The 12,538-nt window shown below is 41.4% G+C and overlaps 1 protein-coding gene across 1 annotated transcript in view; it reads right to left on the bottom strand.

Annotated features, from left to right (window-relative positions):
* artn (artemin) overlaps positions 1 to 11,665 on the bottom strand; it is a 68,984-nt gene extending 57,319 nt beyond the window's left edge. The window contains exons 1-2 of the mRNA XM_078561820.1: positions 11,491 to 11,665; positions 10,183 to 10,526 (exon numbers count right to left, since the gene is read on the bottom strand). Coding sequence (XP_078417946.1) covers positions 10,183 to 10,282 — 100 coding nt within the window. The 5' untranslated portion in view covers positions 10,283 to 10,526; positions 11,491 to 11,665. The remainder of the gene's footprint in view (positions 1 to 10,182; positions 10,527 to 11,490) is intronic.
* Between the last annotated feature and the right edge of the window lie 873 nt (positions 11,666 to 12,538).

The following is a 12,538-nucleotide window of genomic DNA, read 5'->3' as shown; positions in this document are numbered from 1 at the left end:
GGTTAAGTGGGGACTCAACTCCTTCCCAATTTTGTGGGGATGAAAATAGTGCATATTAGCGTGTCTGAGGTACAAAGGCCAGGTCCATAAAAGTCTCTCTTCATCTTTTCATTTCCTCATACTAGGTGGCATAAAAATAAATCTGTGTTGCAACTTCAATATACTTCCTATAGCCTGGAGTCCAATACTGCAGACAATATGGTAACAGAATTCTTACTAAGATTTTGTTTTGACTCAGCAATATCTCTGGACTTTTATATTTTATCCTCTTGATATAAAACCGAGAATTTTTTAAAAATTCTATTATTGTATGTGAGCACCAGAATTTATTGCCCATCCCTAATTGCCCTTGAGAAGGTGGTGTTCGAGCCACCCTCTTGAACTGCTGTAGTCCGTCTGGTGCAGGTATACCCACAGTGCTGTTGGGAAGGGAGTTCCAGGATTTTGATCCTGCGACAATGAAGGGACAGTAATATAGTTGCAAGTGAGGATGGTGTGTGGCTTGGAGCGGAACTTGAAAATGCTGTTGTTCCCATGAAATACATTTCAGATTTTTTTTCCTTTACAACATTATCAATCTGCAGTGCTGTCTATAATGTTTTGTGAATCTCTATCCCAAAATCCTCTGCTCTTCCTCAGCACCATTTTTACTCCCAGAGTATAAAATACATCACTTCACACTTTTTAGCCATTTTAATCAATATTCCTTTGCAACTTCCCTTGATTTTCTAAAGAATTAACTACACCCCCCCCCCCCAGTTTTTCTATCATGTTCAAATTTCAATGCCATTTTTCTAAGCCCATATCCAAATCACTGATGTACACAGTTGACAGAAGTGTCCCAGACCTGGGCCCTTCAAGATACCTCTATCCACATCCCACTACTCAGGAACAACGACCCTTTAACTCCTCCCCTGTTTTTAATCCAGTTCACTGTCTTCTCCTAGCTCCATAACCCTTTCCATGTGGCACTTTGTCCAAGGCTTTGCCAAAGACCATGTGCACTGCATTTTCTTCATTGACAATGCCTGTTACAGTATCTTCAAAGAAATCTGGAGGTTTGTTAAACACGATTGTTCCTTTTGAAATCTATGCAAGCTACTTCTAACAATTTTCTCTTCAAATCAAATAAAACTTATGATAATATCACTTTTTCCATTTAACCATCTATTGTTCTCCACTTAAGCTCCTCACAGGTATTTCTTTGCCTGTGCATGTAGATGTGCGTGTTTCCCCCTCCCCATGATTCTGTCCCATTTTAAATATTGTTCCACTATAATATCTTTCAATTCACAGGAAGAATCCATACCCAAAATGTCTTGTCCTTTCTCTCCAGACATTGTCTGAGCTGCTGAATGTTTCAGTGTTTTCTATTTTTGTTTCAGATTTCTAGCATCTGCATTATTCTACATTTTGTTCAAACTGCAGATACTTCTTTTATCCTTACATTTTCACAAACCAACCATTAAACAACACAACCACCAGTATCACAGGAACCACTGTATCCTGCAGAGTATATGATCAGCTCAGTGCATATCTATCCCTATAACCTCTAGTTACATTTTCAACCAGATTGATCTAACTCCATTTTTAAATCAGCTAATCAGTGTGCTTCAACTATTGTTTATTATTTGCTCTCGATATCCAGAGATTGGTGAAAAGCATTTTTCTAATCTCTAGTCTCACAATTTAGGCTTGCTCATTTTAAACTGTGTCCTTTAGCTCCAAGATTAAAGTCCTAGTCAAATAACCTACTTACATCTTCATCATATATGTTTTTTTTTAGTATTTAAAGACATGGAGTGTAGACTCAGAATATTTTCTGCAATGAAAACAAGTTCATTTTTACAGATAGCTAATACATTTAATTCAGAATTTGAAAGATTTTCCAACCCATAAGTGTGCCTTTGAAGATAAGATGCATAAAATTATGCACAATGGTTGCCAATTTCCTCAGCCGCCACCATAGCTTAACTGAAAAAGCACTGAAAACCTAATTTGTGCACAGTAACAGGGTTTCCATCGCATTTCTAGCAATGTTATGTCAGCAGCAGAGTGGGAGCAGTTTCAAGGAAATCTCTGATCAATATTCCAAATATAGCGTCACCACTGTGCACAATGTTTTATAACATTTTATTATTGAGGGTATTCTGACCCAATATTTTATCCTGTATTTGCACAATAGGGCTGACACAAGTAGCAGCCCCAACTGAGATCATTCTCCTATAATTTAGTCAGCTAGGAAGAAGGAAAAATGAAATCACATTTACGTAATACCTTTCACATCATGTTGCAGCCAATGGGTTACTTATGAAATGCACTCACTGATGTTATGTCAGCAAGCATGGCAGTCAATTTGTACACAGCAAGGACCCACAATTAGCAAGAAAACAGATCACCAATGAATCTGTTTTGGTGGCATTGCTTTAAGGTAAATGTTGACCAGCAGATGTGAATACTCTCCTGCTTTTCCTTGAATAGTAAGTACCTCAATCTTTTAGCGTCTTGGTTTCGTGCCTCATCACAAAAGACGACACCTCCAACAATGCAAGATTCACACAGTACTGCACTGAAGTGTGAGCCTAGATTATGTTTTCAAGTAGTCATATGCAGCACCACCACAAGAAGCTTTTATTCTCCGCACCAGCAAGGGTAAAGAACTCAGTCTGCCAGATAAATTGTTGTTATAGTCAATGTAAGCCAGCCGTAGTAATCAATTTTCTTGCCATGGGGAGACAGAGGGCTCAGCCAATCTATGCAGGTCAGCAATACCTTTTCATATTGCTGGCCTAGATGGAACACAGCCAAAAATGAAAGTCATGATGCAGACCTTTTAACAACTGCGCGAGCGTAAGATTGCATGTAGAGAAGTGTTTATCTGATCCTTTACAATGTTAAACGCACTTATATAAATACCAGTTGGTGATTGTTGATGATGATGCTGTACAATGTAAATGGAGCAGATTTCAGACTGCAAGAAGGCAAGGCAGATAAAAGATTCTGTGCAACATAAAGCCTTCAGCTTACACCCTGAAACATTCCCGTTCTCTTTTCCCCTCATGGTTCTCTCAGTCTCAACCTCTTTAACTGTACAGGCAATAAAAGTTAAGCAGAATTATTGTGAAGGCAATTGTAAATTATATGAAAAGATATGTTATTTAAAACTATTACTGGTGAAACTTAAAATTTCAACTTCTGTAACAAGCAAGGTGGAGATTTGGAATTGTGGACCTATTTGTTGATGTGTTCTTTTCAATGTGACATTAAACCAAGGCCCTGACTGCTCTCTCAGCTGGCATAGCAGATCACTATGGCACTATTTTGAAGAAGAGAAAGATGGCAGGGGGAGGAGGGGAGGCGGGGGGGGGGGGGGGCGGGGGGGGGGGGGGGGGGGGGGGGGGCGGGGGGGCAGGGGGGGATGCTGGGGTGTGCAGAGAATTATGTCTGGTGTCCTGGCCAATATGTATCCCTCAAATCAACATCATGAAAACAGATTGCCTCAGGTTTCACAGTCAGCAACAAAGCAACAATGCTCACTCACTGCTGATCTTGAATAATGTTGCCTATAAAGATCTAGTGATTTGTAGCATGGATTTTCCTTTTCCCAGCATCAGTTTGAATCTGACACCAAATCAAGGGGATCTCCAAGCATCCAGCAACAGTGATATCAATAAACAGAATAAGCAGCCAATCACATTGAAGTTTTCTCATAGACAGAAAATCAGGAACTAAAAGGCTCTGAATTTTTCACTTCTAATCAAAATGTTATGAGAACAAAATAAACGATTGGGGCATACACATTGGATTAAGATAGAAGTTGAAATATCATAAAGAAAATTTTAAAATATATTTTAAAAATGTGAGGTTTATCATAAGAGAAATTTGACATTCCACGAATATAACAATCATTTTTTCTGGCACAGTGAGACTATTCTGTAATAATTATGAACTTAGTGCTCTGGTAAAAACCCAGTTTCTCATCATTTAACAAGGTGCAACTTTTTCAAGGGTTTTTACAGCAGAACTAATAATATGAAAGAGCAAGCTCTCGTCAGTTCAGTGATTTCTGCTTGATTTCAGTCTGTGGGGACTTCAACAGCACACCCCCTCCGGAGAAGCATTGAATTCCTGACAGCAACTTCTGGATTTCCATGTTTAACTGTGCATATGCAGACTGCAGAAGTTGTTGTTAGTTTCAAAGAAGTAAACCAGTAAAAATGCTTGCTGTCTCACCATCATTATTACTACCACAACATCTGGGCCATTAATTATCCGGCCACTATCACATTGCTGTTTGTGAGACCTTGCTGTGCGCACATTATGCTGTCTACATTACTGTTGTGACTACATTTCTAAAGTACTTCATTGAGGAAAAAGCACTTTGGGACAACTTAAGGGAGTGAAAGGCACTATATCAATTCGAGTCATTTTTTTTTCTATTGTTCTGCCATAATAAATTGTATGTTCTCTCACCCCAAAAAGGCACTTCTGGGGCTTCATCGCTTGTAATGGAAGTAATGCTGCCAGATGGGAGAGATGCTTCTGTAAATTTCCAGCATTCTAGTGATTAGGTGTGAGCTGGTTCGCTTGACTGAACTGCGGAGGTGTAGATTTGTCTGTTGATGGCTTGTCTCTGTTAAACGTTTGTGGCTGATTGTGAACTAGCGAATGGCGCAGACTCTCTGTAAATGCGCATGGTCTTTTGCTGTGGAGACTCTTCATTCAAGGTCACCAATACCGTTTTAATTTCACTAATCTCTTCAATTTTCTTCCCTCGCTTCGGTCCTAGCCAAGACCTCAGCGCAGTGGACATCGCTCGCCTTTACAGTGGGCGGCAGAATGCTATTCAGACACGACGAGGAGACGAAATTACAGCCGAGCCTGATCTTCTCGTGCAAAAATGCACATGCACGTTTCCAGCGAGAATATTGGATAGTGCTGCAGAACCATGGCCAATTCTCCCCCAACATGGTTCAGGGGCACTGGGGGTCAATTGTAGCCTCTATACCACCAGTCTGGTTAAAATGAACAAATTGAGCACAAGGCGGAGACTGAACCAGGGACCTTGTCAGCCTGTACAGTTCAGCTGCTCCCTGTTACACTCTCATCGAGGAAATGTTCCTAATGCTATCACTTCTCCAGTCATTTTTTTTTTGTTTGAAATTCTTAGATTTAAGAGTTGGTTTAGGATTAGAGATATTACGATTTGTCTATTTTGACTTACTGGAATAAAATTTTTTTTTTAAGAAGAGTAGCGGATCTCTGTGGTGATGCTTATGATCAGCCTGGCGCCCGCAGCATCTAGCGGGGTAGTATTGCAGGTAATTGTCTACATTTAAACACTCGAGGTTAATTAGAGTGTTTGCGGCCGCCAGTAAATTTCTGGCACCAGATCAAATAAACCCAAAGTGAAATGATGGTTTTCTTTCACTTTGTTTTATTAGCAAAGTGTAACCCTTTGTATTATGATATCTGCAGCGTATTGATGTATGTTTGATGCAAGATATATATCATAGCGGTGACAGGTCATTCGGACCATCAAGTTGCGCCAATGCTTTCACTTTAGTCGAATATCACCCCACCACCCATTTCCTGTGCGCTTTATTTCATGGAACTATTTAACTCGCTTTTACAAGAACTTAAGAGCTCTTCTTAGGGAATTATACATTCTAAAAACCTGTGTAAAGGATATTTTTGTAAGCTTCCTTTTAATTCATTTTGTGATCATCTTACTTGGGCGTTTTCTCTCTTTGTACCTCACTGACCACAAGAAATAACATTAGTTATCTTACCAGAGCACTTCGTGATCTTGTGAGAGCTTCTGTCAGGCCCTCCTTCACCCAACCAGCCCCAAACCCCACACCTTCGACCTTCTCAGTTCTAATGAAAAAGCCCCAATTTATCATATTAGTTGTAACCCCTCATCCCTGGTAACATCCTATTCAATCTACAGTGAAGTAAAATGTAGAAGGTTTTCTGAATAGATGCTACCTGATTAGTGTATGAGGTTCAAGTTCAAGACTGCTAGTCTGTACAGAGCAACCAACAGAGCTGCTTCACATGCTTAAGGGTCATAATACGACACAATTTTAGAATGAAGATCAGTCTTGTGTCTCCAACTCACATGTTAAGAAAGACAGTTTCTCAAGGGTAGACATAATAGTCTACCTCTTCCAAATGGAATATATATGTGCAGCTCCATTGTTGCTGTAATTAAGGACAAGGCAACACAGCCCAGAAACAACAGAGCAGTATTATGAATCATGTTGTTCTTTACAGTGACTCAATTGTGAAGGAACAGAAAAGTTCATCCCAGCATTTATCCCAGCACCCTAAAAAGAACAGGCCTGACTGTGATAGGATCTTCACATATTTGATATTTACTGGTACTGTCAGGAGCAATAGGAATACAATTGTTGATCTCCGCTGTGAAAATTTGAATTGGACCCCTCACAAATAATCTCTCAATTCCAAAATAGAACACAGGCAATAAGCTACTTCTTTTAAAACAGCAAACAGGGAGACCATAAGACATAGGAGCAGAAATTAGGCCATTCGGCCCATCGAGTCTGCTCCGCCATTCAATCATGGCTGATAAGTTTCTCAACCCCATTCTCCCGCCTTCTCCCCATAACCTTTGATCCCCATTACCAATCAAGAACCTATCTATCTCAGTCTTAAATACACTCAATGACCTGGCCTCCACAGCCTTCTGTGGCAATGAATTCCATAGATTCACCACTCTCTGGCTAAAGAAGTTTCTCCTCGTCTCTGTTCTAAAAGGTCTTCCCTTTACTCTGAGGCTGTGCCCTTGGGTCCTAGTCTCTCCTACTAATGGAAACATCTTCGCCAGGTCCACTCTATCCAGGCCTTTTAGTATTCTGTAAGTTTCAATCAGATCCCCCCGCATCCTTCTAAACTCCATCGAGTATAGACCCAGAGTCCTCAAACGTTCCTCATATGTTAAGCCTTTCATTCCTGGGATCATTCTCGTGAACCTCCTCTGGACCCTCTCCAGAGCACATCCTTCCTGAGATACGGGGCCCAAAATTGCTCACAATATTCTAAATGTGGTCTGACCAGAGCCTTATAAAGCCTCAGCAGCACATCCCTGCTTTTATATTCTAGTCCTCTCGAAATAAATGCCAACATTGCATTTGCCTTCCTAACTACCGACTCAACCTGCAAGTTAGGACTCCCAAGTCCCTTTGCACTCCAGACTTCTGAATTCTCTCCCCATTTAGAAAATAGTCTATGCCTCTATTCTTCCTACCAAAGTGCATGACCTCACACTTCCCCACATTGTATTCCATCTGCCACTTCTTTGCCTATTCTCCTAACCTGTCCAAATCCTTCTGCAGCCTCCCCGCCTCCTCAATACTACCTGTCCCTCCACCTATCTTTGTATCATCTGCAAACTTAGCCAGGATGCCCTCACTTCCTTCATCTAGATCATTAATGTATAAAGTGAAAAGTTGTGGTCCCAACACTGACCCCAACGGAACTCCACTAGTCACCGGCCGCCATCCTGCGAAGGACCCCCTTATCCCCACTCTCTGCCTCCTGCCAGACAGCCAATCTTCTATCTATGCTAGTACCTTGCCTGTAACACCATGGGCTCTTATCTTACTGAGCAGCCTCCTGTGTGACACCTTGTCAAAGGCCTTCTGGAAGTCCAAGTAGATAACATCCATTGGCTCTCCTTTGTCTAACCTACTCATTACCTCCTCAAAGAATTCTAACAGATTTGTCAGGCATGTCCGCCCCTAGATGAAACCATGCTGACTTTGCCCGATTTTACCATGCACTTCCAAGTATTCTGAAATCTCATCCTTAATAATGGACTCTAAAATCTTACCAACGACCAAGGTCAGGCTAATCGGCCTGTAATTTACCGTCTTTTGCCTCACTCCCTTCTTAAACAGGAGGGTTACATTAGCGATTTTCCAGTCCTCTGGGACCCTCCCTGACTCCAGTGATTCCTGAAAGATCACCACTAACACCTGCACTGTCTCTTCAGGAAGGAAAAATATAGTGTGGGGACGGTGAGGTAAAGCAGATGGTGTCTCCAAAGGCTGAGGAAATTGAAAGAATTATGAAGGTTTTTCTCACAATCTTAATCAGGATGTCCTGCAGGAGAACCTTTAGTCATACAATACAATAGGTTAAAACTCCGATACACTATCAGAAGAGCGGCAGGTTGCAAATTGTCATCTCTGAACATCTATGACACAAGGAGACCTGACAGGGAAGGACTGAATACCTTTAAAAAGTGTTATCAACAAAAGCGCTGCCCTACAGTCCCAGAAGATAGAAACATTAAATTTAAAGTAATTCGTTAATGTTTTTAAATTGTAGAACAGATTGGCATCAAGTGTGGCGCTTAGCTGTAACATGTCAAAAAAGTAGATATATTCATGAGGAAATAAAGAGCAATGGGCTGAGTGTTACGTCATAAGGAAAATGTGAAAGGTATGTACACTTTATACAATAATCAGAACAATGAATGACCTTTTCCATGTTGCTACCTTTGTGTGTTTTGATGAGCATTCATAGTATACATCTGTTTTCACGTTCCATTTCAAATTAAATGTTTAATTCACTGTTGACACAATGGAATGTGAGTTACATTTTTTGTTACCACATAATCTGTACACCCAACACGTGTTGTATAAACAACTTTGCAGTCATGCCTTAGTCATACCTTATGACAGACTGGATAGTTCTTAACTCATGGGACTGAATGTCTGATTAATTGTTCTACTAGAAAAGGTTATAAAATGATCAATTTCACATGAGTCATTTGTTGAGCGTAATCACATTCTTGTCAAAGTGTAATTGTAGTTTTATGTATTAGATTTGTGAACCTTGACCACCACCTATACTTTAGTTTGTCCTTTGTTGTTTCAATTTTTAAAAATTTAGTTCAGTGTTATATTGCACAGAAAAGTGACAGAGCTTATATTTAGGCAAGAAACACCTGTCTGCTCTCCAAATGATGCAGACATCAGTACATTGAGGCCTTTTAAAAACAATTACCTATAAACCTTGCTGTTATGCTGTTTACATTAATTAATGGCTCTCATTCTCATCTTCCAACTTCCTCTGCTTACCTAGAAATATATTATTTCAGATCTACTATTTACACTCTCATATAAAGTTCTTTATTTAACACCTGTGTACTGGTGTACCCGTATCTGACTTCACAGGGGTCAGGAATGACATTCAGATTTACAGTACTATGTAAAATATACCTGTAAATGTAGCATCTCACCCACCACACAATTCGACATGCACTCTTTCACGCATGAGAAACCTTTTTCATGCACCATTCGTCCCTGCAGTATTCATGAGTTAATGGCGTTTCACACGTAGGGAAAAAAAGAACAGCCAACCCAAACACACAATTAGCAGGGCAGCAGCTTCCATTTATACCTTGGATTCGATACAAAGGCAAAGGGACCCTGATAAAAAAGACATGCTGGTGTGATGTCATTAGTATAGTTTTATTGCTTAAGAGAACACATGTAGGAGCGAGCAGATGAACAGATTACCACCAATTAGTACCTCTGGCCAGCTTACACCACATTGCCAGCTCACAAACCGCTCTGACAGATGGCCAAAAGCATGTTAACATTTGACAAAGTGGGCACCTTCCCCCATCGGTATTGTTTCACCTAACAAAAGAGTAGCACTGTCCCTTCAGGTACCCGCCCCCAGTCAAAAGAGGAACAATGTATTAAAACGTCAATTGCAGAGGATTAAAAATACATACAAAGGTACATATTGAAGCTACTATAAAACTAGTGGCATCCATCGAGAGCTGAACGCAAGCTGTTATAAGAATGATGTGTGAAATAACATTACGTGGGGGTCTGTCTGAGTTACGCAGTCTCACAGACCTTCACTTGAGTGACAGAGACATTTTGTCGCCCACTACTGACCATAAAGTGCCAGGAATCCCCTGAGCACCCATTAGATCCGTGCTGATATTAATTAATAGACACTTTTGGAAAGAATGAGACTCACAGTTCTGCAATGCATTCGATCAACCCCGACTGTCCATTAAGCAGACCTCTGCCTGTTAATGCATAAGTATTTGGACCAAGCGCGCGTATACACACACACACAGAGATACACACATATAACAATAATTGATAGTGGTCGGATTGTTAAACTTACCGCCCGCTGTCCGCGTCCCAAACCGAGCTCCTTGGACTCTGGGCCGGCCGCAGGCGCTCCTCCTGCGCACTGGTGGAACTCGTCGCCCCTTACAACTCATGGTGTGTTCCGTGTTGAAATCCCCGGCTAATCGGACATTTCCTGACTGGTCTTAGCGGCAAGGGTGAGAAATCTCCTGGGGTTGCTCTCAGGGGATTGATTCGATGCTCATTTTGGGTTTAGCGTTTGTGTGGAAGCGCCGCCCTCTGCTCTGCAACATGCTGCTGGACTCCTTTCCAAAAGTCTCCTGCAGCCACTTCCTGGAGCTAGCCTCTCGGTCCTGTTCGAAACACGAGTGTCCTTTCCTTTTAATGATGAACACGAAGGAACACATCAGTCCCAAACACTCGGTCTCAAAAATAACACCCACCAAATCAGTGACGAAGGCACCCAAAAATATAAGTTAAAGGGATTTCCCCAAAAAGGGTTCACCCTGAAAGCTAAGTGATGCCCCCCATCCCCTCAAAAACAGCCCCCAGGGCTTGATTTACCCTTCCAAAGGTGGCCAGCAATGGTTAGAAGTGGACACTATGGTTGTCCTTTTCTTCAGCTGCCAAGCACATAAAACAGGATTCCGTAGGAAAAAAAATGCACCGAATGCAAACCGTTTCTAAATAAACCATGCAAGTGTGTTTGAGAGTGAGATACTGAGTGTGTAAGTGTAAAGAATGTGTGTGTCTGTCCGCTGCAGCAAAAAAAAACTGGTAATCAAGCACAGACAGCTTGGGTTTCAGCTTTAGTTTGTGTTTATTTCGTTTGGCCGAGTTTAATTTGAAGGATATTGATACATTTTCGGGACAATTTGTAACAAGCTCCAAATTATAAACCATCTGGCTACTTTGAAGTGCACATTTCATAATTAGCACTCGGTTAGTTCGGCCAGGCAAAGCGCTGCTTAGTATTAAGGGAATTATTGAAATGGTAAATGTAACAAGTTGGTGCTGTTTTCTGTCATTTGTGAAGCATGCAATAACTAAACACGAAGATGTAAGGTGTGACTTGAAGCATTCCATAATAATTACTTTAACTCTACTCTAAACAAACTCTAATTTTTATTCTAATTTCGTGACAAATTCTTGCGCAAGGGACTTCCTTAGTTTACCCAGTCATCACAAATGTCCCGGTTCTGAAATAAAAAAATCACAAACCGAATAGAAGAATCGATGTTGTTTGATTCATTGACTCAAACACGGTACAGGTTAATGAGAGCGAGGGTAAAAAGTAGCTGTTCAGTAAGTTATATATGTTGATGGAATCGCAGAAACTCACCGAGCTGATCTGGGACCTGAACAACAGCCGTTCACCACAACCCTGATCACCACCACCGACTCCACCGTTCAGTGCCAGCGTATCCCGAGATAATCACCAGTCCGGGACATCGTGGTATGGAATGAGAAAGTGGATGTTTATGGGGGGAGGGGGCAGACGGAGTGTTAGACTGGGAGTGGGTGACTCTGGTTGTCTCCATCCCTGAGCTGCCGATCCTGAACCATCTCACCTCCCGCTGCTCGGTGTCAGATTCCACTGATGAATCACATGATCGAAGCCGGCTTTCTGCCAGTTTCCACACCTGCTCTGGAACTGCCCGGAACCGGGTCACCCTGCTATTCAGAACCGTGTGCGCGCTCCCTCCAGAAACCTAACAAATCTCCCTTCACCATAAAGAGAGAGAGACCGGCCAACATCCCTTCAGGATCTGGAACTCCTTCAACCCAGAACCCCAGGTGTAAACCTCTTAAAGTCCCCCACACAGAACCTCTTCAGCGTATACATTTCCCTATACCTCCACTCACACACAATGCTGACAAGCTGTCCATAAAGATGAGAACCATGTTTTCACTGTCACAGAGGCCGGGCTACCTTTTCATGAAGAACATTTCCTCTGTGCAGAACCAAAATAACCACACACATTCATGCTCACGCTATCTCCCACAGCCTACAGAATTACAGCAGGAACTCAAAATAAGAACCAGCCATCCATTAATACTGTATCTAAACAGGCTTCCATTGGTGCAGTGCTCCACTCAGAAGACTAACAATTGTGCTCTAAAACTTGGTCTTCCGTTTATCTAGAATACAACTGAGTCGAGTTGAACTAACAATTAAAATTATTCATCTGTCCAGAAGTGGGACAGTCCCTGTAAAATATCCAGAATCTAAACACTTGCAAGAGTTTAGGTCAACTCTGTACACAGAATCTAAATCACCAATAACCTGAATCATACAGAATCCAATCTTTAACTCATTTCTTGGCTGAAAAGCAGTTTAATTTATTCCTTTCAAAGCTCAGCCCAGAAACCAAAGGCATTTCTATTCA

Source organism: Cetorhinus maximus, chromosome 17 (genome assembly GCF_964194155.1).
Source record: "Cetorhinus maximus chromosome 17, sCetMax3.hap1.1, whole genome shotgun sequence".
NCBI classification, from domain to species: Eukaryota; Metazoa; Chordata; class Chondrichthyes; order Lamniformes; family Cetorhinidae; genus Cetorhinus; species Cetorhinus maximus.
Note: the sequence above shows the minus strand (reverse complement) of the source record. Positions and strands in the feature narration are given on the sequence as shown.